Here is a 23,293-nt window from a genome sequence, read left to right as displayed (position 1 = left end):
GTCAGCGGACTGCATGGTACTAGATTACTTACATGTACGCTCACACCATTCTTAAAGCCTTTAGAGCTTCTAGGGAAACTTAAGTCAAAGTGACTCTTTTAGCAATGGTTCATTCTGTACATCTTATTCATAGCAGCTCCAAGCTAATCACTTTCTCAGCAAAATATTTTTGTCATACATTATCTGTACTTACTGTTTAAATTGATAATTGATAACTGCAATTTACAAAATCAGCGGCGCAAATTTAATTAAAATATCCCTGAAGATTTGGGATTTATATCTAGTCGAATTCGACTTTCCTCCAAAGCTTGTCAGGTGCCCCTGCACTTAAAGGGATTGTCATATGAAGGCAAGCCATTTCCATGTTCCTTATTAGGCCATATGGAGGTCACAAAAGGGAGAGTCTTCCCCTCGGGTCCATTCTATTACCCAATATAAAGCATTATGTGTTGAGCTGTGGCAGGGGGAATTGAATGATCAGCTACATCTCCACCTGCTACAGGTTTCTAAAGCAGGACCCGTAGCAATCAGCCCATCCACAGCCCAGCCAAACCCTGTTGAGGTCCTTTACAAGAACTGTTAAAAGGTGGGTTAGTCACTCATAGGGTAGCTACCTTCCATTAAGTGGCACTGTGGGGAATTATTCCTTCACTCTTTTGCATAGCATTTTTTTAGGGGAGCATTGCATGGCTTCTCTCCTCTGGTGCTACCCCTGACTCACATTGATGGCCTCTCACCCAGCCAACCAGAACCTTATTGTGCCCTAATGAGGGGCAAGTACACTGAAACAGTTGTATGCATTTGGGTACTGTAGTTCGGCTCACATCTCTAGTCATGTTGCAAGACCTGCTAAAAGTTCGAATATTGACTCATAGGATGGCCACCTTCCAATAGGTGTTGCTGTGGAGGATTAATTAATCACTCATTTGCATAGATTTTTCCCAGAGGCCACTGCATGGCCTATAAGACTCCTTACACCCTGGTGGTATTCTCCATAAGGAGGAACATTACTTCACTGGACACGAGTCCAGTTAGGCTACTTTATGGAAACATGAATTTCAAAAATAGAAATATACCATGTAAAATACATGATAGGGCAGAATATGGAAAAAAAACACCAAGCATGAACTTATCCTTATAGCAATAAAAGTGCTTGTTGAGTTTGCATTCTTTTCATCATAGTAGAACCCCTTATGTAGTCATACATCTATATATCTGTTCCATTTTTAAACCAATAGCAATGTCATAAGTAGGCTTATATGCAATAATAGAATATTAATACACCGCAGGATATACTATATGTCTCTGTGTTGATAGAGGTGGGGAATTTTCCAAATTTTGACACAGTAACACACATTCACATCCTCTCTCACCAGCAATAAATCTTTGTATTAGTCACTGGACAACATGCAATGACGCACGCCAAAACACGTTATACTACCCCTTTTAGCCTCAACATATGATATGAACATGTAGTTACAATAGCATCACTTCACAATGGAAAAGCAATAGCAAAGAGGTGTTCCAACTATATGGTTTTACCACATGTCAAGAAGATGTCATAAAAGACAGATCAGTGTGGGTCTAGGCTTTGGAAACCTCACTAAGGGCTCATGTCCACGGGCAAAATGAGATTTAAAATCCGCAGCGGATCTCCCGCGCGCGGATCCGCACCCCATAGGGATGCATTGACCACCCGCGGGTAGATAAATACCCGCGGATCGTCAATAAAAGTGATTTTAAAAAAAATGGAGCATGAAAAAATCTGGACCATGCTCCATTTTCATGCGGGTCTCCCACGGGGACGGCTCCCGCGGGCTTCTATTGAAGCCTATGGAAGCCGTCCGGATCCGCGGGAGACCTAAAATAGGAATTTAAAGCATTTACTCACCCGCAGCGGGCCGCGAAGCTCTGCTCTTCCTCACGGCCGCATCTCCCTTGCTTCGGCTCGGCGGATGTGCCCGGCGCATGCGCGCGGCACGTCGACGACGTGCCGGCGACGTGCCGCCGGCGTCAGGAATTCATCCGCCGGCCGAAAATGAAGATCCGGCCGTGAGGAAGAGCAGAGCTTCGTCGCCCGCTACGGATAGGTAAATGCTTTTAAATTGCTATTTTCAGCGCTCATGTCCGCGGGGCAGGAGGGACCCGCTGCAGATTCTACATGTAGAATCTGCAGCGGATCTGATTTTCCCCGTGGACATGAGGCCTAAGGGTGCATTCACATGTTGCTGCTTTGCTGCAGATTTTGGTGCCGATCTGCAGCAGATTTCACCCTTTCAATTGATTTCAAAAAGGGAAGTAAGAATGAACCCATTGATATCAATGAATTCTATTCTCTGCGTATTGTACATGCAAATACGTCCGTGCGAAGCCGCCCTAACATCTAGAACTGGTTTTATTTCAGATGGCCAATGGAGAGCAGGCTGCTTATGTCCAGTGCTTCTGCCTAAATGAATGTACAGCCTTTTCCATCCAGAGCCTCATGCATAAAATGTGTTAAAAACAAGAACTGTAAAGCCTTCAACAGACGAACGTACGCGAAAATACGCTTTCTGCAACGGATCGTATTTGCACATGAACTAGGGTTGTCTGCAGGATCACACCCTTCAGGCTCTTTCCATCGAGCGTCATAGACCTCTATTAACCCCTTAAGGACCAGGTTGTTTTGTACCTTAAGGACCAGACACTTTTTAGGGATTTTACCCATGTGGCGGTTTTACTGCTCTATTTTTTTTCCTTTAGCTACCAAAATTATTTTTGCTGCGTTTTTTTCCCGTGACATATAGGACTATTTTTTAAATATCTTTTTCACTGACTTTTTTTTCCGTTTTTTAGTTTTATTGGGGGTAAAATGCTAAAAAAAATGATTTTTTTAACATTTATAGTTTTTTTTAAAATTATTTTTATATTTACACTAAAATAAAGTATGGAAATGGGTTCCTCTATTTATTTCGGACGTTTTGATATATAGTATGTATGGTTTTGGTTTATAGGGCGCATACGGTGACGGTTTTTGTTGGCGTCGGCTTCGTGTTATTCTCTTTCTTATGTATGTATTGTTGTTTTATTCTGTTGTTTTGCCTTTCTTATTTATGTAATTGTGTTTTTTACTATCTGTGTCCCCCATGACGTCATGTAAGACCTCTGGGGGACACTCACTTTTTTTTTTTTTTTAACTTTATTTGACATTTTCCCACTGTAGCTGGGGCGTCCACAGGAGCCCTAATTATAGGGGAAAGCAACCCCTGTGGTGACATTAGTCACTTGCAGAGCTGCCAGGGTCTAAGTCTGACCCTCCAGCTCTGCAGTAACAGGGAATCCCGGGGCTCCCGTAGTGAAAGAACTTCTTACTTTCACTTTCCCCACATAGTGCTTATTGAGCACTGTATATCGGGGAAGCAGAAGGCAGGAAGGGTTAAAAACCCCTCCTGCCATCTGCTCCAGGTTATCAGCTGTCACTGACAGCTGATAACCGGTTCCTGCCTCTGGCTGATTGCAGAGGCAGGAGACTTAGAGCACCTCCGTATTTTTACGATCGGTGGTCCTCTAAGCCCAGGACCAGCCGCTGTATATATACAGTGACTGGTCGTAAATGGGTTAAAGATGAGCGAGTATACTCGCTAAAGGCAAAAGCGAGTATACTCGCTCTCCCTCTCTCCCCCCCGCTCCCTCCTGCTGACTGCCACTACTCACCGCTCCCCGGCACTCGAACCAATCATCTCTAACCTCTATCCTATCCTTTCTCACATTCAAGAATTGTTTGCAAGAAACACGCTCATGAGAATGAAGCCATTAAAATCAATGGGTTCGCTTCCTCACGTTTTGTGTTCGTGAGTTTCATGTGTGCAAAAACGTGCGCTAACACATTAGTCTGTTTAAACCTTAAGTGCTGTAATTGGCCAACAACATAGAGTGTCTTAGATGCGTTTGAGAGATATTCCCAACTTCTGTTGCAGGTAGAACTGTAGCTGTTGTATTTGTATTATCTGTTGGATGCCCACTGATTATTTTGCCTTCTTTAGTTGTATATGAGAGATATACGGTAGACATGGGTGTAACTATAGGGGATGTGGTTGCATCCAGGCCCAGGAGCCTTAGGGGGTCCATAAGGCATCTCTTCTCCATATAGGGAGCCCAGTACTATGGATAAAGTATTGGGGCCCAGAAACTTTAAGTAACACCTCTGATGGTAGGCATATCATATGGTAACCTCACTGAGATAGTAGACAGGGTTAGCTGTTATACTGCCTCTATAATGTATGTAAATGCTGAATATCCCACTATAAATTACAAGAAAGGACCAACTAAATAGGTATGCAACTAAAAACTCCCTTATCTTGGATATTAACCATTTGGTCTTTCATTTAGATGATATGATAGGCAGAATACAGAGTCAATTATTTTCTTTTCTAGACTATACACTTTGTTTTTGAAGGTCAGAATAACATAGCATGCTGCAGAATTGGACAAACTCGACCTTGTGGAGAACAAAACCTTGATTGTCACACAGATCATAAATGATCATGATGGTTTATAAAGCATCCATCATATTTATAGCTCTTATAAAAGCAGGATTCATAATGCCAGTCAGCTCTCCTGACATGTCGGTTTCTGTAAATGCTTGAATTCCCCAAGAAATAACAATTCTAGAGCATCTTTTCTTATAACTGTGTTGTGCCATTCCTCTTTTATTCCTCCTAGAAATGTATAATTAAATTGACAAGTAGGGGGTGTCCAATCAGTAATGACAGTGGAGGGACACGCCCCTTTGACAATGGGAATGGTAACACCTAGTTATTAATTTGTTCATGATTATTGAGAAGGAATAAGAGAGGAACGGTACAACACAGAGTTCTAAGAAAAGATGCTCCAGAATTGTAATTTTTCATTAATACTACAATTATTTACTTACTAAAACCTTTTTAAAACAATGGTTCAGAATTCAAACTAAATGCTTAAATGGGTGTTCCCAAAATTGACCTTTATCACTTATCCACAGGATGGGTCATAAAAGTCTGATCGGCTGGGAATTAACCACTGAAACCCCCACCGATTCCAAGAATTGGGGTCCAGTGTTTCCCTCATCTCCTCACTGCATGGCTCATTGCACCCCATTCAAGAAGGAGCTTGAATGGATTTGAGGTTAAATGCATGCAATGCTACTCCATGCATTCTTAATCGGACTACCGGAGATAGCCAATGATTGTATTTGCCTATTTCCGTCAGCCCCATTAAAATGAATGGAGGGGAACTGCACATGCTCAGTTACCACTCCATTCAAGTTCTATGTCACTGAGGTAGGTGAAGTGAGCCGGCAGAGAGGAGAAGATGGGAACATTGGACCCTATTATTGGGATCAATAGGGGTCTCAGTGGTTCTTTTATCACCTATCCTGTGCACAGGTGATGGAATACCCCTTCAAAGCTTTGATACATTCTTTCTAGGTAGAAAATGGGTTTCTCAAGATTAACTCGGTGAAACATTTGGAACTTTAAATAAAATAGACATTTAGAAAAGTAATATGGACATCTTCATTTTAAATCAAGAAGATGTTGCTGAAATGGTAGAAGCATTTGCTTGTATAGTCCTCAAGGTGCAAATAAAGACTGATAAAGTGCTGAAGCAATTTGTGCTGTATACTATCTACAAGTACATCTACTTTCCAACGAGTACTAAAAATGAACAGTTCTCCTTTGGAGGGCAAGTAGTTCCTTCTGCTTCTCTTTTTGCTTATCAGTTACTCCCTCTGGTGTTGTATTTTTGGGTCCTTTGATCTCCTCCAATGCTTCAGAAGCTTCTTGAAGGTTTCTCATCACCTCATTTAGAAGTGTTGCAGGATTAACATTCGGCTCCTTGCCCTCTTCTGCTGTTCCAGGTTGCCCATTTAAAACCTGGTGTAAAAGAGTTTCTGCTCTCTGTCTACCACATGCCAGCTTCATCTCCACTTTGTTCAACCGGTCCTTGGTTAGATGCAACACAGAGGTGTCCTTTTTCCTACTAAAATCTATGTTGCTATCGGACAAAAGGTTTCCCATAGAAGATGCCTTAGGTTTTGTATCAGTAAGATGCCCTTCTACTAGCATTTGATAGTCTTGCCTTCTGCTCAGCAATTGGGGAGACAAATTTTTGTCTTTCAAGAGAAGAGCTGTTTTTTCTGTTGGTAATTCTTGAGTATTATCTTTCATTATGTCATTCTCATCAAGCATATGCTTTTCTTCTTCCTCCATATCTTCAGTTGTCTCTTCTGTAGACATATCATTCTGCATATCGTCTGTATGATTTTGGTCATCATCCACATCATTTGATTCAATTTCATTTTCGCCTTGTAGACTACTTGTACTGTCTTTCTTCTCCTCTATTTTTATATCATTAGTTATCTCTTTTACTTCTAGCTCACCAGAGCCAAAGTCTACCAGGTTCTCTTTGCTTCCTTTATCAACCGGTAGCTTCACTTTTTCTATCAAGTCTGAAGATGAACCTACCCATTTAATCGATTTGTCTGACAAAATTTTAGGTGGGGGTTTTGGTGGAGAACTTACTGCATGACTTACATTTTCATCACTTGGACTATTAGAAGCTTCATGTTCAGACTTATTTTCCATAATTATATTTCCATTTTCAGACAGAAGCTTTTCACGGGCATAGACATTTTCTTTCAAGATTTTGGGAGGAGGAGATGGTACTTGAGGAGCTTGTACATCACCATCTGTTGTTTCAGGAATGGAAGGTTCAGGGGCTTTAAGATTATTTTGCTTTGTGGGTGGCATTGGGATCTTCACTGGTTCCTTCACAGGTTTTGGTTCCTCAACCTCTTTTCTAGGAGTAGGTGGAACTACTGTTAAAATGCCAGTGTCCAATGCTTCTAGGCCTAATCTTAGGGAATCATCATCCGCAGCATCTGCCACCTGCAAGAAGACAAATTACCAAGGATTAGTGCTAGTTAATGAGTAATGAGACCTCACCATCATATTATAGGAGATGCTTAATTGTAGAAAGCTTTAGCAATAAGAGGGTGGTGTCCCATAGCTAGGTTTTCGAGATACTTCCATTCGGCTGTATCTTTTTTGCTTTCCTCCCAAGAAATATACAACCTTGCAGGAAAGTATACCTAGTTTTGAATGCACCACCTTTCTGATATCTTTGAACAATGTATAGCATATTTTCTGTATTGTAGGCTATGTTGTATTGAACACTGATAATGCACATCTATATCGTACAATGAGAGATCATTCTTGGGGCAAATATTACTGTAGATGGTGCCATTGCTTGACATTTTCTCAGTGACTGCTAATTAATTTACTAGATTGTTCTATCAATTGAAAAGACATTTTTCTGAATGTTTTCTCACAAACCTCCTTAAGATGGATTCTAGTGGGAGGTCTTCTCTTTGCAGCTCCAACCTTAGCACGTTTCCGGGTAACATGTTCTAGTGAACATTTTGGGTCTACCCTAACCTAAACGTGAACAATGACAAAACCATATTAAGCATTAATGATTATTACATTTTTTTTACAAATCAGACTAAAGAACCTCCTGTTCTACATGAAGTAACATCTGGAACTATGAAACAATTTAACAACTTTTAGATAAAGGTAATATTTAAGCCTTAGGCTGGCTGCACATGAATGGGTCAGATTCTGGATGCGGGATCCCGCACCGGAATCTGACCCTGTGCCCGACCAGTGACCCCGCGTACTTGTCATCTTCTGTACTGAGTATGGTCCGCACAGCCTGATGTCAGACATGTGCAGTACACATTTTTTTCTTAAACCCCTGCTTTTCCCACGTCATCACCTAGCTTCCATTCGGATGGCTTCCATTGACTTCAGTGGAAGCCGTCCACACGGAATCAGCGCGAAAATAAAGCATGCTTTGATTTTCCCTCCACGAGCAGAAAATTGCAATTGATTTCCACTCGTGTGCAGGAAAAAGCGCTTTTCCATAGCATGCTCTGGAAGGTATTTGCTGCGGACGCCCACTCTGGATTCCATGATGCAAATTCGCCCGTGTACAGCCGGTCTTAAAAGGCTTTCTAAATATTGTGTCAAAGGGCAAGAAATAGTTAAAAACAAAAAACTAAAGTATACTAACCACTCCATTTCCCCAACGGTCCAGCGCTGCCACTCCTGTACTCACCGCGTGACTTTTGTGTACAAACGTCAGTAGAGATACATCCTTATACACACGAGACCACTGCAATCGTTATACACCACTGAGGTTCGGGACCAGTAGGGAAAAATAGTAGTGAGTCTACTTTAGGTTGTTATGTTGAACTTTTTCATGCCCTCTAATACACTTTAAATAACTTGGAAACCCCCTTTAATCAAGCTAAATATTTCCTTAGTCTCTTGAACCTTGTAGAGGAAAACAGAAGTGGAGCTATGGAGTCAACCCCCATTGGTCAGCATAAGAGTGCCTATGGCAGCAGGGGTTAGTGGGTTATAATAGTTGGCATTTATACAAGACTGGACACTTGGCTGCCAGGTAGGATTCATGTTGGAGGAGGGAATGTAGCATGTGCACAAGATAGATGTTGAATGAGGTGGGGGAGAAAGGGGTTATTAGACGTCAGGTAATTTATGGAGTGATACGCTAATGTCTGCTTTTAGCAGAAGCTCAACAGTAGAGGGAAAAATGGAAATGACAAGGAAAAGTTGAAAGTAAGGAAAAGAATTTGTATGGTAGGGGATATTCTTTATTTGTGGACAGAAATAGAAGGGTCATACCCAAGAAGAACTGAGGCAGCCTGCAATTACTGCAAAAGGTGCCTCAATAAAGTACAGAGTAAGGCCTCTATCACACTTGTCCATCTTGGTAAGCATTTTGCATCAGTATTGGTAAGGGTCCTTTTAGACGAGTTGATTCTCGTTAGAATGAGCAAGTGATGTAATTGCTATTTAATTCGCTCTTGTTCAGCCTTTTGAGACAGGTAGATACACCATTGCCTTCTTCAAACAAGCATCATTTAGTATCGTTCAGTCTTTCACATTCGCTGTATAAAGCTTTATTCACATGAGCGTATATCGGCCGCCTTTTTTACGGCTGGACGATATACGCTTCCATCTGATGCATCAGATTAGACGGGAGATTTTCCACCGCGTAAAAGCGCTCGGCTGGCCAAGATAGCACATAGGAGTGCATTCGGCCGGGCGCTTTTACGCTGGCCAGGAAACATAGTTCAGGAACTATCTTCCTGGCCGGAATACGTTGGTCGCTGCCATAGACTCCTATGGGAGCCTATGGGAGCTGCTGGAAAAGGGAGGTGGAAGAGAGTTTAGCAGCGTGTCTGCTAAGCTCCAACCCCCTTCCCTCCTCCTCCCCACTCTTTGACGGCTGTTTGCAATTGGGGGGGTGGGGCAGGAGCTAGTTGCTAAGTTCCCGCCCAGTCCCATCCCCTCCTATTGTTGGCAGCTGACAAGGGGCAGAAAGGGGGCGGGAGCTTAGCACACTATCTCCTGCCCTGTCCTGCCCCCTTCCATTGCCGAGAGCCGGCAAGGGGGTGGAAAGGGGGGAGGCAGTTTAGCAGAAATAAACTGTCTCCCCTCGCCCAACGGCATTGAGGGCTCGGCGTATATGCCCCGGACCTGGGCCGTCTGAATGCGCACACAAATGGTAGATTTATGCGCCTGTTCACACGTTTTACGGATGGCCAAAAAACGCTACGCTCATGTTAAAGAGCCGTAAAGGGAATGTAAAAGTCTCAACGAGCGCTGTTTCAACTGAAAGATTAGTGAACGAGCCAACGATAATTTTTATGACTACATAAAATGAATGATCAGCAAAAAGCGAGCGATTCTCGTTAACCGTTCAGTTGTTGGCTCACGTTTAGACCAAATGATTATTGTTTGCTTTCACTTGTTTGGACGATTTTTTTTATTGATAATCATTCCATCTAAAAGCACCCTAAACCTATAACAAGAGTGGAACATAAACAGAGAAAAAAGTATTAAGGAAAAATGTGCACCTTTTGCATGTTTTGGACCCCTTCTACAGTGGTTTTGGCTTACAAATGCTGACCAATATATACAGTGTAATTGTAGCCTTAAGGGCCTGAATAATTATATAAATGCAGTAATTACATTTTTCTTCTTAGCAAATTGACGCAAATTCTTAAACACGACATTGTGTATAGATTGATAGCAAAAAAATACAATGTATTGAATAAGGATAATAGTGAATAAGGATGTGTTGTAGCAAAATGTATGTTACTGAATGTATTGCTAATAGAGATGAGCGAGTATACTCACTAAGGCACATTACTCGAGCGAGTAGTGCCTTAGCCGAGTATCTCCCCGCTCGTCTCTAAAGATTCGGGGGCCGGCGCTGGTGACAGGTGAGTTGCGGCGGGGAGCGGGGGGGATCGGGGGGGGGGGGGGGGGGGGGAGAGAGAGATCTCCCCTCTGTTCTCCCCCGCCGGCCCGTGAATCTTTAGAGACGAGCGGGGAGATACTCGGCTAAAAGGCACTACTCGCTCGAGTAATGTGCCTTAGTGAGTATACTCACTCATCTCTAATTGTTAATAATCCAGCAAGTAAAATCTCAGTGTAAGCTTGTTATAATATGATACAAGGTTCCCAAATGTAAAACTTAGTTCCAAAAAGGGCGCATCAGTGGATTAAAATACGGGCATTAGTAGCTGGATCCATATACACATATAATATACAGTATGTATGCATGTAGCTATATTATAGAAAAGAGAACATGTATTTGCAGTAACATCCCTGTATACCAACAATAAGAAACAAGATTAATTCATCCAGAAACTATAATTATAACCATTAAAAATCAATTTCTCCAAAACTTGCTGTTGAGGAAGCATTACTAAACACCATGGTTTTATTTAAAGAGACTCCGTCATCTCCAATGAGTCCCATAAACTTAAGTAATGGGCTCATATGTGATGCAGTGCTGAGTCCAGGGATACTTCTCTTATACAGTACTAACCTTTCTCATCATTCCCCCACTGCCTGCCAAGAAAGCCTCTTCTTCATGCATCCAGCAGACTAAGTGCATACAAATAATTAGGACCAGTTCTCTCATTATGAGCATGAGTCTAAGTAGTCCACGGGATACATAAATTGGTGGCACTGTGGGCAGACAGTGGGGAAACAGTGAGGAAGGTGAGAATGTGACAGGTATCCCTAGACTCCGTGCTACATCTTCTATAAGCCCATGGTGTAAGTTTCCGGGGCTCATAGGAAATGACAGAGTCTTTTTAAGAAACAGAACACATGAAGAGAACAACTCCAGCACTCCAGGTTAAAATTAAAAACAAAAAAAACTTTATTCCAACATTCTAAAAAACATGTCCCCTTCTGGACGGTTCTTATGCGCTTCAGCTCAGACAGATGAGCCTTGGTCATAACTGAGTCCAAATACACAGAATGACTCTATATAGGAGTCACTGTGTATTTGGACTCTGCTGTGACTCAGGCTCATCTGTCTGGGCTGAAATGCATAAGCAGCATCCAGCAAGTACACATGCTGAATGTTGGACTAAAATGTTTTTGTTTGTAAATGTAACCCGGAGTGCTGGAGTCATCCTCTTCAAGTGTTCAGTTTACCTATACCCATGGCCAAAGTGGGGATTCACTCTGTGCACCTCTAAATGTAATGGAGATGTCTGGCTAAAGGTAAGCTGTCTAAATTACATTCTTTAAAGTTTGTATCTCTTTGAGAAATTTATCCCATTCTACATTTATAACTGTTTCATCACAGGGTGTGCTTGATGCTTCCTTTACTGTAATTAATGGAAAGCACAAGAGGAGTTGATTTCCTATATGACCCGGCATGCACGTGGGCTGCCATATGAGTATTCTTACAGCACAATAATGAGGGGCAATAACCCTGAAACAGCTGTCTGTGTATGGTTATTCTGGCTTTGGCTCACCATTCCCATTCATTTTTAAAAGGCTTGTTTAAAAAGTCGGACATTGACTTGCAGGAATGATGCCATCCAATAGGTGGTGCTGCAGAGGTATTGCACCATCTTCCCATTTACATTCATGTAGTAATATTGTGCCTTTATGTACTATTCCAAGTATGCACAGAAGGCAGAAGACTACATGAGTAATAAACATATTGTAGATGCACATGGAGAAAATGGAGTCAGAAGGACGAAAAGAGCTTATGGAGGAGTCACTGTACACTACTATGCACCATGGTGACTAAAAGACTCTGAAATGAGTTTCTAAGTTGCTGTCCGCAATTAGAAGAAAATCAGCAGTTTTGCATGACAACTGAAACATTGTTGTTATTTGAGTAGATACTGATGTTGTAATGACCTCATCAAAGACTTTGTTTTTGCCTCTGTTTATCCCATCATTCAGAGCCTGGATCCACACATCTCGTTCTTCTGCATTCTTAGCTTGGAATTTCACGTCTTGCACCTAAAATGATAATTTTCATTATTCACTTTGTCCATTTAGCATTACGTGACCTTGTGAAACAACTGATTGTGCAGCGCAGGGTAACATCCATCACAAGCCTTATCATGTCTGCAGTCATTCTACTGATAGTCAATCCATAAATAGCAATGTTTATGGCCACATTTTCCTTCCTTTGCTGTTGACAAATATACTTGTTTACAAGAGGTTATCATGGCCGGTCATAGTAAGAATAATCTGCATCAGGAGTTCAGGTTTCTTGCTCCTTTTGTGGAGCAGAAAAGGGGAATCCCCTGGCTGAACCGGTCTGTCTTATGACAGAACCGAACAGCGCTGAATGGACCCCATTGACAATAATGGGGTCCGTTCGGTTCCACTCAGCTGCACGGCATGTTACCGGAAGAAAAAGAGCTGCCTGCAGGACTATTTTATCCTGTATTTTGTGCCAGATCTGCGATGGAACCATCACATGGAGGTTCCAAAGCAAATGTGAAGGCAATCTAACTGCCATAATCACTCCATCTGTATCTACTAATCTGAATAAAGTATTAATTCTACAGCAAATAAATTTAGGACTTATTAGCAAATAAGGAAACATACCCTGTTTCCCTGAAAATAAGAAATACCTTGAAAATAAGACATAGGATGATTTCCCAGAATTTTTGAGGATACAAAATGATTTTTCAGGCTTTTTGAGGATGTTTGAAATATAAGCCCTACTCCAAAATTAAGCCCTGCTAACAGTTAATTAAAAAAGTCAATTTAAATAGTGTCCAGGCAGCTATACATGTAAAAAAGTTAAACCTTTTTGAACAAAAATTAATATAAGACACTGTCTTATTTTCGGGAAAACACGGTAGAATCTGCTATTAAGGTAAAGAACCTGAAAATCCATGATATTCAATGGTTACATAAAAGAAATATAGCAGTGTTTCCCAACTAAGGTTCCCTGGAATTTGTTCTATGGTTCTCAAAAAGACAGGAGCAGTTGAGTTATTACTTCTACAGTCGAAAAGGCAAGCTCGTTTTAGCATTTCCATCGTTGTTTGGAATGAGGGCAGTCGAAGCAGTCAAAAAAAAATCGTGGCCAGATTGCAGAATGCTAAAATACTTTTCCGTCATTTACAGTAAGCTTTTTTGAGGTAGGAATGTGAGGAGTGGGTTCCTCAAAAGTGCACGAAAGTTTCTGAATTTCCCCTATACTGACATATGGCAATGCCCTCCAGATGGATGTTCATTGGAATTGGGGTTTCCCGTTGAGATTTATCTGACTTGTTGAGGCGTTGAGATATGGTGGTTGAAGTCTGATTAGTTGGACTATCCCTATACCCATATACTTTCAGAGTTACCTTAGCAGATTATTTGGATTCTTGACTATTTTGTCTCCTTTGCTCTAGTTCTCCAGTTTTGAATGCATAGGACCTGTGGTCACTCGTTCTCAACTGTGCAGGTCTTCAAACACGAGAGGTTAAACATTGATATGCCAAGAGCAGTGTGAGAATGCACAGGTGTGGGGGACCATGTTCCTCTTGCTGGGTGGAGTGAGTAATGTGATATAAGTAAAAAGTAAAGAAACACTGCTCACTCCCGTTCATTGTGCACCGATTTAGTTAGGTGAGTCTTGTATTAGCAACACAGGGGCAAAGGACAATTTGCCGATTTTAAAGAGGACAATATGCACACATTAGACATCCAGTACTGTCCTTTCACAAAACCAATTCTTTAATTCAACATTTTAAAAGCCTGTTGATAATCACATAGTCCACATCATGCAATTAAGCATTTCAAACAATTACACCACTCTTAACCCCTTCAGTGATAGGTTTATTATTACCATGTCATGCCTCACGGGCAGGTTTTTTTTAAATGCATCAACAATGCAATTTAATCTCACAAGTATTTGAAAGTACTGTACTACTTTGACAGTTGGTATTATGGCAGGGAAATCTCCGGGGCTTGCTGCGCTGAGTAGGCAGTAAAAACCCTGGAAGATTTCAGATGACAGCTCAGTGCTCTGCACATTTCAGCACTAGAGCTGTCCACGGAAATCTTCCAGGGTTTAAAGGGGTTGTCTCGCGAAAGCAAGTGGGTCTATACACTTCTGTATGGCCATATTAATGCACTTTGTAATATACATCGTGCATTAAATATGAGCCATACAGAAGTTATTCACTTACCTGCTCCGTTGCTAGCGTCCCCGTTGCCATGGTTCCGTCTAACTTCGGTGTCTTCTTGCTTTTTTAGACGCGCTTGCGCAGATGCATCTTCTCCCTTCGGCTGGTCTTGGAAGCATCGGCGTTTTGGCTCCGCCCCCTTGTACGCATCATCGCGTAGCTCCGCCCCATGACGTGTGCCGGTTCCAGCCTCCTGATTGGCTGGAATCGGCACATGACGGGGCGGAGCTACGCGATGACGCGAAAAGGGGGCGGAGCCAAAACGCCGATGCTTCCAAGACCAGCCGAAGGGAGAAGATGCATCTGCGCAAGCGCGTCTAAAAAAGCAAGAAGACACCGAAGTTAGACGGAACCATGGCAACGGGGACGCTAGCAACGGAGCAGGTAAGTGAATAACTTCTGTATGGCTCATATTTAATGCACGATGTATATTACAAAGTGCATTAATATGGCCATACAGAAGTGTATAACCCCACTTGCTGCCACGAGACAACCCCTTTAACTGTGCGGTCAGTGCAGCAAGCCCTGGAGATTTTCCGGGCGTGCCACTAAAGGGGGTTTCTGCTGCTTTTACTATTGTTGAGCTATCCTCAGATAGGTCACTGATAGTTGGTTGGTGGGGTTGTCTTAATGTGATAACTTAAACAATTGGTTTTATGAACAGACAGTGGTGGATGTCTATACAGTTTGTACAGTCTGATGTAAGTGGTTGCCCTTCCTGCCAACATCAAAAAGGGCATATGCCTGCAGACAAGTGGTTGACCCTGTGCAAAGGGATGGGCAGAGAGAGAAGTGTGACAGGATGTTAGAGGAGGCTAAGCTAGCACCAAGAATGCCTGAGCATCCTGCAGGCTTTCCCCACCAGGAGAGCTGCGGGGGGAGAGGGTCTCCCAGAATGAATTTATGGAGCTGGGTTGCCTGGAGTAGTTGCTACAGCAGGGGGTAAGAGCATCATGAGGGTGCTGCCGACTGGTACTACAGGAGATTAGATGGGAAGCTGGATGTTACTACCCTGTACGTGGAGGATAGTGAAGTGGATAATGTAATAGAAGGCTGCAAGTTAGACCTTGGACTTAGAATAAAGTAAGTCTTAAGGAGGATCTGCAAAACAACAGCTATTGTTACCCTTGTAGCAGGGAAGGATTACTAAACTGCTATATTACAAGGGAGAGCCACCAGTGCCACGTCTGTGACTGATTATACTGGCTGCAATGCTGAAGAAGTTTTCCTCTTCCGTGGGAGAGTCATTACTAGTGGACTGTATTATAGTTGTGCAACATTTAAGAGACTGTGCCTCTCAATTGTATGTGAGAAGACTTTCTATTACCTATATTCAATAAAAAGACTGTTCCTTGACCTGGCTGTGCCTGCGACTTTATTTTGTGACTCTATCTACACTTGTGGGGTCTTTCACAATAAGCACATCATGAACTCGAACTGTGTAATATATCTTCCATAGTAATTTGGACCTTAAGATGAAACCTCTGGGGCTGCTTGTCCAAACCACATTACTAGAAAACTTGCATCATCAAAGTTGAGGACATGATGTGCTCATTTCAATAACCTGTATTTACAGAAAACCATAAAACCCTTTAAAGGAGGTCCATTCTGGACAACCTCCATCCTGCTGCCGTTTTCCCTGAAGATGGATGAATCTCAGGTAGCTTCACAGCTCAACCGCTGGTGGTTGGCTTCTTCTTTATTATGTTGGAATCAATACTATTCATTTCTAAATGAAGTATTATAAAGCTCCTGCTGAAGCTGCAATGAAATGCTTTACATAATAATCAAGTTTAAAGTTTTTGCAGCAGAGTGCCATATAGCATCATGTCATGTCTTACTATGATCTTTCTGATGTATGAAAAAAACGGTTTTCCATATTGCTAAACCGATGTATACAAATGAGAATGAAATGAATTGGTTAAAGGCAATAAAGCCTTAGCGGCTATAGGTCACATGGATTAAGTTTCTATGTAATCTGGGAGAGGCTATACCCTTGGTTCATTGAGTTTCCAACTCTACCATTACTCTTGTGGGTTAAGCTTGGCAAAAAAAATAATCTAAATTAATAGATTGAATTTATAACTACCGGAAATACTGATATTTTGCAAACACAAGTAGATGGATAGGTTTGCTGACAGTGAGATTAAAGGAAAATAATAACCTACCCCTAAAAGCATTCATACTCCCCCCCCCCCCCCCATGTTCCTCAGTTCTACTTGGTATTTTATACATTTGTTTATCTGACTGTATTTGCCTCTCAATCCAAGCCAGATCACAGTTAAATTACCTGTCCTTAGGGTTTATACCCGAGGATATTTAAAAAGTGGTGCCTGGGATTCTCAGGCTGAACTTGGATCGGACAGCCCACGGACTTCCTGACCGAGCGTTGTCTGATGTGTGGCACATCGCACATTGACATGTATGATTGTTTTGTTTGAGAATCAGATAAAAATAGGACATGCTGCAATTTTTTTTTACTCTGACTATTTGTCCAGGTAAAAAAGAAGCCCATGTGAATACATCCATTGACATGAACGGGTGCTATTTCCATACGAATGTTGCACCCTGAGGGTGCGGGCAGACGAGCGTAGGCGTATTTACGTTCGCACGAGCGCAACGTATAATCGCCCGAGCGATCGTTTTTCACCGATCACGACCAGAGCTAGAAAGCGTATTTTCGTTTGTTCCTACTTTGCAAACGGTCTTTTCGGCGATCGAATATGCGTTGGCGCGTATTTCGGTCGCATATGTTCCGTTTTTTTTCGAATTGCCGTTTTTACGCGCCGTAAAATCGCCCATGTGAACGAATACATTCGAAACCATTGCCTCAGATGGTCACGTATATACGTTTGGTCGCAAAAACGCGCCGTTTATGCGCTCGTCTGCCCGCACCCTGAGGGTGCATTCACACGAACGTATATCGGCTCGGGTTTCACGCCGAGCCGATATACGTTGTCCTCGTGTGCAGAGGGGGGAGGATGGAAGAGCCAGGGCCAGGAACTGTGCTCCCGCCCCCTCTCTACCTCCTCTCCGCCCCTCTGCACTATTTGCAATGGGGAGAGGCGAGACGGGGGCAGGGCTAATTCCCGGACCTTAGCCACGCCCCCGTCCTGCCTCCTCTCATTGCAAATAGTGCAGAGGGGCGGAGAGGAGGCAGAGAGGGGGTGGGAGCCTCAGTTCCTGCTTCTGGCTCTTCCATCCTCCCCCCCCCTGCACACAAGGACAACGTATATCGGCTCGGCGTGAAAACCGAGCCCATATACGTTCGTGTGAATGCACCCTTAGGCCTCATGTCCACGGGGAAAATCAGGCCCGCTACGGATTCTACATGGAGAATCTGCAGCGGGTCCCTCCTGCCCCGCGGACATGAGCGCTGAAAATAGGAATTTTAAAGAATTTACCCATCCTGAGCGGTTCGGGAAAGTCTTCTTTTTCGGCCGGCGGATGAACTCGTCACGGCTGCGGCACGTCGCCGGCACGTCGCCGACGTGCCACGCGCATGCGCCGGGCACATCCGCCGAGCCGAAGCAAGAAAGATGCGGCCGTGAGGAAGAGAAGACCTTCCCGGTCCGCTCCGGATGGGTAAATTCTTTTAAATTCCTATTTTAGGTCTCCCGCGGATCCGGACGGCTTCCATAGGCTTCAATAGAAGCCCGCGGGAGCCGTCCCCGCGGGAGACCCGCATGAAAATGGAGCATGGTCCAGATTTTTTCATGCTCCATTTTTTTTAAAATCCCTTTTATTGACCATCCGCGGGTATTTATCTACCCCGCGGGTGGTCAATGCATCCCTATGGGGTGTGGATCCGCGGGCAGGAGAAGAGTTAAAATCTGCTGCGGATTTTAATTCTTATTTTGCCCATGGACATGAGCCCTTAAACTGTTCTTTGTCTTGTTTGTGGTTTGGAGATGTTGTATATTAAAAAGGTTTTGCACAGTTATGAAAATTGTATGTATTTATATATACATAGTTTTCCATTTTCTTCTACAGATGTAGCAAAGTTTAACCCATCTTGCTGCAACAAGTTAGCTTATCTTAACACAACAAAAGTCATTGAAAAGCTATGAAAAAGAAAGTTCTGTGCCACAGTTTAACTCACTAGATTAACCCGATGTTTGCTACGCGAACATAAAATGTTTGGAAAAGTGGTTATTGTGAATCTCCCCCTCTCTCTTTTCATGCCGCTTCTGTTTTTCTCCCTCTCTCTCTCTTCCCCTCCCTCCCCCTCTCCATGCCACTTCTCTCTCCCGATCTCTCCATGCCACTTATCTCTCCTCGTCTCTCAATGCTGCTTCTCTTCCCCCCTTTCCATTCTGCTTCTCTCCACTCCTCTCTCCATGCTGCTTCTCTCTCCTCCTCTCCATGCTGCTTCTCTCTCCCCCTCTCCATGCTGCTTTTTTCTCCCCCTCTCCATGCCACTTCTCTCTCCCTCTCCATGCCACTTCTCTCTCCCTCTCTCCATGCCGCTTCTCTCTCCCTCTCTCCATGTCGCTTCTCTCTCCCCCTCTCCATGCCGCTTCTCTCTCCCTCTTCATGACGCTTCTCTCTCACCCTCCCCATACTACCCTTCTCTCCTCCTCTCCATGCCACTTCTCTCTCCCCCTCTCCATGCCACTTCTCTCTCCCCCTCTCCATGCCGCTTCTCTCTCCCCCTCTCCATGCCGCTTCTCTCTCCCCCTCTCCATGCCGCTTCTCTCTCCCCCTCTCCATGTCGCTTCTCTCTCCCCCTCTCCATGCTGCTTCTCTCTCCCCCTCTCCATGCCACTTCTCTCTCCCTCTTCATGATGCTTCTCTTTCCCCCTCTTCATGCTGCTTCTCTCTCCCCCTCTCCATGCTGCTTAACTCCCCACTCTCCATCTCACTTTTAACTCCCCCTCTCCATGTTGCTTCTCACTGCCTCTTTCCATGCTGCCTCTCTCCACCACTGTCCATGCCGCCTCTCTCCCCCACTCTCCATATCACTTCTCTCTTCCCCACCCTCCATGCAGCTTCTTTCTCCCCTCTCCATGCTGCTTCTTTCTACCCCACACTCAATACTGCTTCTCTCTCCCTCTCTCCATGCCGCTTCTCTCTCCCCCTCTTCATGACACTTCTCTTTCCCCTCTCTTCATGCTGCTTCTCTCCCCCCTCTTCATGCCACTTCTCTCTCCCCCTCTCCATGCCACTTCTTTCTCCCCCCTCTCCTCGCAGCTTCTCCCTCCTCCATACCGCTTCTTTCCCCCACTCTCCATGTCTCTTCTCACTCCCCCTCTCCATGCTGCTTCTCTCTACCCCTCTCCATACTGCATCTGTCATCTCCCCCACTCTCCATGCTGCATCTCTCTCTTCCCCACCATCCAGGCAGCTTCTCTCTTTCTCCATGCCACTTTTCTCTATCCCCCTCTCCATACTGCTTCTCTCTGCCTCCCTCTCCATGCTGCTTCTCTCTCCGCCCAGTCCATGACGCTTATCTCTCCCCCCAGTCCATGACGCTTCTCTCTCCCCCCAATTCATGCCTCTTCTCTTTACCCCCTCCCTGTCCATGCCGCTTCTCTCTCCCCGCATTCCATGCCACTTGTATCCCACCCACCTGTCCATGCCACTTCTCTCTCCCCCCCCCCTCTCCATGCTGCTTCTTTCTTCCCTTCCTCCGGTGTGTGTGTGTCTGTACCTTTCACTGGGGCTTCTCTCTCTCACTGTTGTTTCTGTCTCTCTCCAGCGCTTGAGCCAGCAGTGATGTTCATAGTCATCCAACAGTGGGGGAGAGAGAGGTTACTTAGCAATGATTATACAGTCCTGTCAGCACCCAGCTGTGCTCCAGCCCAGAGGTAAGACAGGGGGTGGTGTGTGTATCTTTGAGTATCTATGTGCATGTGTCTCTCTGTGTGTGCGCATTTGTCGCTTCTTTAATAGCAGCACTCCAGCCAGCAGGGACATTCATAATCTCCTTAAAGACATCGCAAGACTATAAACGTCGCTTAGCAATGCTTGAATCTGCGTAATGGCGCTGCTGGCTGAAGTGCTGCTATACTTAACATGGGGAACTTTGACAGGGCCTGATGGGTAATAAATGTACCCGCCTCAAATTTGGGATTTTACGGCTGTGGTCAGCATCTAAGGAATTGAATAACACCAAAATCATCCTCCTAAGCTGAGGCAGACTGGTCAAAGTGTGGTGCAAGAAAAAGCATGTAGGCTTATTTATATTAGATTAAGTGTCAAGTTGAACTTTGCTACATCTGTAATGGTGAATAATTTTCTGTCCTATATACTGTTCTATTCTGTCCCATTCACTTGGATCCTAACTGGGTTTTCCACTTTCACAACCTTCAGTGAAAAAAATTCATTGAGAAAAAGGATCTCTGCATTTGGTAAATAGCCCAGCTCTAATGAGCTCTTACCTTTGGTATTCCCATACCTTGCAATGAAATCCATGAAAACACACTCATGACCACATGATGCTCCTCCATACTGGAAGGCCCCTAGTACACTGATTAGTGATTTGGACTGAAACTGCATTCAGTATGATTCATTTGAAAGGGACTCAGCTTGCCATTTCAGGCCATTGCACAATGTATGGAGCTGTGCTAGCACTGGGGATACAGGGTGTTGCCCCCCCCCCCCCGAGGGGCGTAGCTATAGGGGATGCGGGGAATGCGGTTGCACCCGGGCCCAGGAGCCTTAGGGGGCCCATAAGGCCTCTCTTCTCCATATAGTAATCCTAGTAGTATGAATAAAGCATTATAGTTGGGAGCCCTGTTACAGCTTTTGCATTGGAGCCCAAAAGCCTACTATATGAGCTATAGTGGGCTTAATTAGCGGGTTAAGCCTTTTCAGCCCCCTCCTTTGCTAATGAGTGCCCAAAGTGAAGCAAAGTCAAACAATCTACAAAGTCATGTTATTATCTCTTCTTGGGTTCTAAAGCTTGTAACTTGTGTGCCATAAAGTGGTAAATTATTACATATGTTTTTTTCACATTAATGATCAAAATAATTTACCTTAGTGCCTGGAGATGGGATCAAATTAAAATGTTTTTTTCTTTTGAGGAAGGCTTTTTGGTCTTGGCAGCGTTCATAATTGGAAAGCTCCAGGGTCTCCAGGCATCTTTGCCCATCCTGTAGAAATTGAGAAAAACTGTGAATTAAAAGCCATTTTATCAAGAACCACAGAAATGTACTTCAAGTAGAGCAAACAGAAACAAATGATAAGGCTTCCTATTGGATCCTAACTGGGTTCTCCAGTCTTACAACCTTCTGTTTAAAGAATAAAGTGAATTAAAGTATCCCTGCACTTCCTAAATTGCTGAACTCTGATCAGCTCTTACTTATGGCATACCTTGCAATGGTGGTCATGAAAATGCATCTATGACCAAGTAAGGCTCCCCCATAGTGGAAGGTCGCCTAGTCCACCGAATAGTGATTTGGGACTAAAACTCTATTCAATATGATTTGGGAAAATATTTATTTAAACAAATATAGCAAATTAGAATGAGACGTTTTTTCAGAAATATTTTATGTAGATTAGTTTTTCCTTTCTATTAAATGGAATATTTTTTTTTACTAATTAAAACCAGGTAAACGGTTTACATTTTTCTAATCTATTTTTATATTCTGATTACAGTTGTTTAATTATATTGCCTGTACATGAATATAGGGTTGCCATCTTGCCTGAGCTGCAGTTAACATAATTTAGAGATATGCTTTAAAGCAGAAATCATTGGTCATAGACACAACAGAGACGACGTGACCCATTGACTTCTATGGGAGAGTATTCTGGGCATGCTCTGTGACCTGTGTAGAAGTTATTGTGCAGGTAGGGGGAGTAAATAAGCTGCAAACATCACTTACTGTGAATGGTGGATCCTATGTTATCTATATACAGTGTAATCCTGCTTGTAATGATAATGAGACTGCTGAAAAGTTTTCTCTTCAGAACAGGAAGTGCGAGGCCATCATTAGGCTTAGAGTACTTTTACACAGGCCAACTATTGGCTGAAAAATTGTTCAAATTAGCGATTTTAAGCAATAGTTGTCTTGTATAAATGCAGGATCAGGCAGGGTACTGAGTGAGATATAACTTATTAGTCGCTAGTTGCTTTGTTTCAGCTCACTGAAAGGAAACGACTAGTGTGTGATTTCTCACCCAGTGTAAACAGGCAGTCATTCATTTTTGATCAACTGCCTGTTCATAGTGAATGGAGGCGGGCGGCCTGAAGAGATCTCAGGTGTGCTCTGCCTCCATTCACTGAAGGACTATCACTCCTGTATGAATGTACAAGAGCGATAGTCATTGGGATGACTGTCAGGCACTTCTGCGCCCAACCGTCGTCCAGTGTAAAAGTACCCTTAGTAGTTAAAGTGAAAACTGTGAAATTAAAAAAATATATAGTTGCAACATTGAAGATGAAAAATAAAGTAAATAAAAAAATCACCTAAAATTCTTTAAAAATCTGTTTAAAAGGGCGCATTCAGACGACCGTATATCAGCCAGGTATTCATGCCGGCCGATATACGGCATCTCTCTCTGCAGGGGGGGGAAGCTGGAAGAGCCAGGAGCAGTGCTCTGAGCTCCCGCCCCCTCTCCGCCTCCTCTCCACCCTCTCTCCGCCCCTCTGCACTATTTGCAATGAGAGGAGGTGGGACAGGGGTGGGGCTAAGTTTTGCCCATATTCATGACGGAGGATCTTGAATGTTACTTAGAAAATAAGGGATGCATAAAATAAATAAAGATGCCAGAAGCATTATGTCACAT

At 43.5% G+C, this 23,293-nt stretch overlaps 1 protein-coding gene across 1 annotated transcript in view; it reads right to left on the bottom strand.

Annotated features, from left to right (window-relative positions):
* Positions 1 to 3,685: 3,685 nt before the first annotated feature.
* The window catches only part of PLEKHO2 (pleckstrin homology domain containing O2), a 47,398-nt gene continuing 27,790 nt past the window's right edge, over positions 3,686 to 23,293 (bottom strand). Inside the window, exons 3-6 of the mRNA XM_066592886.1 lie at positions 21,541 to 21,657; positions 12,285 to 12,389; positions 7,353 to 7,454; positions 3,686 to 6,905 (exon numbers count right to left, since the gene is read on the bottom strand). Of these exons, the coding sequence (XP_066448983.1) occupies positions 5,673 to 6,905; positions 7,353 to 7,454; positions 12,285 to 12,389; positions 21,541 to 21,657 (1,557 nt within the window). The 3' untranslated portion in view covers positions 3,686 to 5,672. The remainder of the gene's footprint in view (positions 6,906 to 7,352; positions 7,455 to 12,284; positions 12,390 to 21,540; positions 21,658 to 23,293) is intronic.

Source organism: Eleutherodactylus coqui, chromosome 2 (genome assembly GCF_035609145.1).
Source record: "Eleutherodactylus coqui strain aEleCoq1 chromosome 2, aEleCoq1.hap1, whole genome shotgun sequence".
Lineage (NCBI taxonomy): Eukaryota > Metazoa > Chordata > Amphibia > Anura > Eleutherodactylidae > Eleutherodactylus > Eleutherodactylus coqui.
This window is presented reverse-complemented; position numbering and strand designations above follow the sequence as displayed.